Genomic DNA, 6,000 nt, shown 5'->3' with positions numbered 1-6,000 from the left:
AAAACTTTTGCTCTTATTTCTTTTATCATTCACGGCGTGTCATTACTGCCTAGTGTGTTCTTTATCTGATCAAGTTTCATAGTCCTTCGCAGAGTCACAAATGATGGCGGAACAGGAAGAAGAACACTTTTAGCCAGCAGTTTTGGGCGATCCATCTCTATTGTGCCTCGAGAACCCCACTGTCATAGGTTCGAGGGTTGATTCACTCTACCTGAGCTAAAGACACAACTAAGTGCACCGGCTAGAACAAATAAATGCTATGATCCTATCGGCACTACAGTATCGCTAGCATTCCTTTTAAGCCCATTTTCGCGAACGAATAAAAGGAGGAAAAAATGTAACTATGAATCATGAAAATTGTATCAGAGCCAATGCTTTCTCGTTCTGTTCACATTACCGCGCCTGCCATGCGCACAGCTTATTTAATTGATACAATGCAGATGTCACTCGGCGACTCTCGCTACCTGAAGGATGAGTCCTTTAATAAGAGACCGCCCCCTCTATTGCAGGACCTCCAATCGGCTAGAACTTCCCTGCGGGCGAGGTCCCGCCTTCCATTGTTCGGTGTTGAAGTCGGCTGTCAATCATCACGCAACGTCCTTTGCGATTGGCCAGTGGCTCTGTGGGGCGCAGGCTGTCAGTCAGCGGTTGCCAGGTGAGAGTGTTGGGAACTGTCAGGCACTGCACTGCGGTTCAGCATCTACTGCATTGACCCACAAGCTCAGAGTCAAACAGTGCCTTTATAATCCGTCTGGCAAAAAGGCCGTATCCATACAGGTGACTTTATAGTGTGCTATCGCCTTTAAAATTGGTCTTAGTCATTTGTTCCAATAAACAAGAGAGCTGATGTACCTTTTAATGTGAGGCCATGTGTCGAGTCTTAGACATATTAGCCAAGATTTATGTTTAAATATAATCACATGTTTGCCTGAGGCTTATTCTGTTGGGATCCCCGGTCATCATAAAGAGATAACATGGAGGTGCCGGTGTTGGACTAGGTTGGAAAAGGTAAAAATCACACAGGTTATAATCTAACAGGTTTATTTGGAAGCACTAGCGTCAGAGGCTGAGAGGATGCCTTATTGAGGTTTATAAAATCATGAGGAGCATGGATAGGGTAATTAGACAAAGTCCTTTCCATGGCGTGGGGGAGTCCAAAACTGGAGGGCATACATAGGTTTAGGGTGAGAGGGGAAAGATATAAAAGGGACCTAAGGGGCAACTCTTTCGCACAGAGGGTAGTACATGTATGGAATGAGCTGCCAGGGGAAGTGGTGGAGGCTGCAAAATTTAAAAAGCATCTGGATGGGTATACGAATAGGAAGGGTTTGGAGGGATATGGGCCAAGTGCTGGCAAATGGGACTTGATTAGGTTGGGAAGTCTGGTCAGCATGGATCAGTTGGACCGAAGGGTCTGTTTCCATGCTGTACACCTCTATGACTCTATGACACTACCTTTCAGGTAACTGATGAATGAGCAGTGCTCCGAAAGCTAGTACTTCCAAATAAACTTGTTGGACTATAACCTGGTGTTGTGTGATTTTTAACATCATTAAGAGAGTCAGTCAAGTTTGGAGATGCAGTTTGGATGGTAGAGCCACAGTTTCAGTGTGTATGTAATTGTCAGTCAGGAGGTTCTGAGGTTTTTGGGGAATGGAAGGATGGGGGTTGGTGACTAATGGATTTGATTGACTCCATTTGTATCTCAATGTCAGGTTTACAGAAAGAGTGAACTCCACTTCAGTAGTGTGACTTTTTTCACGATTTTGTTTTACTAACGAGTTTCACCCAACCACCTCCAGCTGCTTCATTAATGACCTTTCTGCCATCATAAGGTCAGAAGTGGGGATATTGGTTGATGATTCCACAATATTCAACATTTGTGGTTCCTCGGATACTGCAACAGTACTGTCCACATGCATCAAGACTTGGACAATATGCAGGTTTGGTCTGACTAGTGGCAAATCACATTTGTGCCACACAAGTGCCAGGCAATGACCATTTCCAATGGGAGAGAACCTTATCATCACCTCTTGATGTTTAGTGATATTACAATTGCTGAAACACCCATTATCAACATCCTGAGAGTTGACATCAGCCAGAAATTGAACAGTATTAGCCACATAAATACTGTGGCTACAACAGCAGATCAGAAGTTGGGAATCCTGCAGTGAGTAACGTGCACTTTAACTCTCCAATGTCTGGCCACCATCTACAAGGTGCAAGTCAGGATTTAGATGGGATGGTCTCCACTTGTCTAGACAAGTGCAGCTTCAATGAAACTCAAGAGGCTTGATACCATCCAGCACAAAACAGCACACTTGATTGGAATCATATCCTGAAACATTCACCCACCACCAATGGATAGCAGCAACAGTGCATTTACAAGATGCACTGCAGATATTCATTAAGGTCCCTTAGACTGTACCTTTCAAGCTAATGACCATTTCAACTTTGAAGTGCAAGGACCACATACGTATGGAATACCACCACCTGGAGGTTGCCCTCCAAGCCATTGACCATCTTGATTTAGAAGTATATCACTGAACCTTCACTGTTGCCAGTCAATATCTACCTTCATTGACTGTACCTACATGAAATGGAATTGAGCAGTTCAAAAAGGCAGCGCAGAATCACCTTCTGAAGGGCAAATGTATAGTCAATAAATGATGGCCCAGCCAATGAAACCCAAAAGTCCTGAATGAAAATAAAAGTTTTATATGTTTAGTAGGAGAAAGATGTTTGATGCAAGTTTACAAACTTGCCTATTAGAATTTTATGTGCATGTATTTCATATAAAGTGGTGCTAGTTATCCTGTAATGTGTCGGAGTTTCTTCTATTTAGGAGAATGCCTGAGCTAGTACTTTATTATAGAGTCATGCAGCACAGAAACAGACCCTTCAGTCCAACCAGTTCATGCTGACTATAATCCCAAACTAAACTAGTTCCACCTACTTGGCCCATATCCTTCAACGTTTCTTATTCATGGACTTATCTAAATGGCTTTTAGATGTTGTGACTGTACCCGCATCCACCACTTCCTCTGGAAGTTCATTCAACACATGGAACCACTCTCTGTGTAAAAAAAATTGCAGTTTTTTAAAATGTTTCTCCTGTCACCTTAAAAATACACTCCTTAGAATTGAAATCCTCACCTCGGGAAAAAACACTTGCCATTCACTTTATCCATACACCTCATGACTTTATAAACCGATGTAAGATCACCTCTTAACCTCTATGGTCAGTGAAAAAAATCCCAGCCTATCCAGTCTCTCCTTATAACTCAAATCCTCCATTCCTGGCAACATCCTGGTAAATTCTCCTCTTCTCCAGCTTAATAATATTCTTCCTATAACAAGGAGACCAGAACTGGACACAGTACTCCAGAACAGACATCACTAGCGACCTGTACAACCTCAATATGACATCTCAACTCCTATACTCAAAGGTCTGAGCAATCGTGGGCGGCACGGTGGCACAGTGGTTAGCACTGTTGCCTCACAGCGCCAGAGATCCGGGTTCAATTTCCGCCTCAGGCGACTGACTGTGTGGAGTTTGCACGTTCTCCCCGTGTCTGCGTGGGTGTGCTCCGGTTTCCTCCCACATTCCAAAGATGTGCGGGTCAGGTGAATTGGCCATGCTAAATTGTCCGTAGTGTTAGGTAGGGGGTAAATGTAGGGGTATGGGTGGGTTGCGGGTCGGTGTGGACTTGTTGGGCTGAAGGGCCTGTTTCCACACTGTAAGTAATCTAATCTAATCAATGAAGGCTAAACGCTTTCTTAATCACCCTATCTATATGTAATGCAAACTTCAAAGAATTATATACCTGAACCCCTGGGTGTCTCTGTCTTTTAATTGTATTGTCTTGTCTTTGTTTGTAATAACAAATAATAATAATACATCATATAATTATTAATTGTTATATAATAATTTTATAATAACTTGACACAAAGCTGGAATAATAGTATTGTCAGAGTAATCAGAACTGGATTGTTGTGTCATAGGAACATAGGACTTAGAAGCAGGAGTATGCCATTCAGTCCTTCAAACTTGTTCTGCCACTCAATATACACATGTCTGATTTGCTTGTGATTTCAATTTTATTTTCTGGTCCACCATAGATTGCTTTATCTCTATCGCACATGAACTCCCAAATTATGTTTGGGTTTATGCAATTCAGATATTGTTGTTGAGTAATATTACAGAATCATGCCCACAATACATGCCCTAGATTTATGTAAAATGATTCTGTTGTCCAGTATGTTGAGCCTCTGAAGTCAAATTATCTTAATCATAGAATCCCTCCAGTGTGGAAAGAAGCCATTTGGTCCAGCATGTCTGCACTGACCCTCCAAAGAACATCCAGCCAAGACCCAGTCCCCACCCTTTCCCCACATTTACCATGACCAATCCACCTAGCCTACACATCCCTAGGCAATTTACTACAGCCAAGTGATCCTAATTTTTTGGCAGTGGGAGGAAACCAGAGCAAACAATCATCAACTGAATGTGCAAACTCCACAGACATTCATTCAAGGCTGGAATTGAACCCAGGTCTCTGGTGCTTTGAGGCAGCCATGCTAACCATTTAGCCACTGTGCTGTCCATAGTGCACATCTCTGTGTCAAATGTCTGATTATGTTTCTGTCTCAATCTTATGTTCCTCTGCCCACAGGTTAGAGAGAAAGCCTGCTGAAAAATAACTGCTGAATCTCAGGATTGGTGACTTTACACCACAGTGAATGAGGTGTTTGTTGATTACCACAATGCTAACAAATTGCTTGTATACCCTCTGGGAAAAGAACATCAATGCTCGTTCATTGACATCTTAGCTCTATATTGTACTCAAAAGCCTATTTTGAGAATACATTATTCTTTAAAACATCACATTTAAGGTAATTATCTCTTTAAATTCTGATGATGGTGTTTGCAACACATAAGAATATTGTAACTTTATTGTTTGGATGTATCTTTATTCTTAGTTACAAATAAGGAACAGCATAAATGAAGTTCCCACTTCATGTATAGCACAGCTATCTGCACACCAAAACATCCTCTGTTCTGGTCCAACAAAGACAACCTAATTCTTTAATGAAAAATAGTCATGCTTACTCTGCTGAGGGATAAAACTAAAAGGGATTGAGAATGGTGCAAGTGTCAAGCAATGAAAAATGTTTAGAAATGGTGACTAAAATATTTTTAATAATTGGATTTTAAAAGTTGGAGAATCAGCTGAGGATGTTTGAAGTGTGATTTCCCAAGACTAGGGCCATGGTGACTGAAAGCTCTGCCACCAATAATTTTACAAAGAATTGTATAGAATATATGGCCCTAAAACAGGCCATTTTCTCAACCAGTCTATTCCACTGTCTAGACTGCACATCGCATCATCCAAACTTTCCTCATCTAAATTGATAATCCATTTCTTTCTCCCTCAAATACTTTTCTAGCTTTGCTTTAAGTGCATCTATTCTAATGACTCAACAAGTCTTTGGGAGAAGAGGCTTCTTCCGAATTCCTAATTCGATTTCTTGATGACATGTAATTGAAGCTCTCCAGTTATGCACTATCCTCAACAGGCAACAATCTCTGATGTTGTATAATCTTAATGACTTTGTTTCTGTACCCTCTGCAGTGCCTGTATTGTTTTACATGGAGCAGGCAAGGCCTAGGAAGACTGCCCAACCTCACCTCTTGACTCGCCTCAATTTGCGTCATTAAGTAGCCAAACACTGACTAATTCTCAACTGGTTTCAGTTTTGACACTGGCAGGAACCATACTTTGCTTTATGAAGGTGGGAAGATCTGAAAGGATTAATGCTGAAAAGTGCATTAACTATTGTCCAGTAAGACAAAATCATACAGATTCAGGTGGGGAACAGCTTTGGAGCTGTGAGAGACCTCGTGGTCACCCGTATGGTCTCAGAAATAATGACCATCATGCCAATTTAACTTGCAGCTCGTTGTTATCATGAAATAACTGACAATGTGTTTGAGAC

General features: G+C 41.6%; 1 protein-coding gene across 1 annotated transcript in view; it reads left to right on the top strand.

Moving 5' to 3' along the window:
* Positions 1-350: 350 nt before the first annotated feature.
* Positions 351-6,000, top strand: part of tmem150c (transmembrane protein 150C) — a 43,279-nt gene continuing 37,629 nt past the window's right edge. The window contains exon 1 of the mRNA XM_060827109.1: positions 351-655. Coding sequence (XP_060683092.1) covers positions 351-655 — 305 coding nt within the window. The remainder of the gene's footprint in view (positions 656-6,000) is intronic.

The sequence above is a fragment of the Hemiscyllium ocellatum genome, chromosome 1 (genome assembly GCF_020745735.1).
Source record: "Hemiscyllium ocellatum isolate sHemOce1 chromosome 1, sHemOce1.pat.X.cur, whole genome shotgun sequence".
NCBI lineage: Eukaryota > Metazoa > Chordata > Chondrichthyes > Orectolobiformes > Hemiscylliidae > Hemiscyllium > Hemiscyllium ocellatum.
Note: the sequence above shows the minus strand (reverse complement) of the source record. Positions and strands in the feature narration are given on the sequence as shown.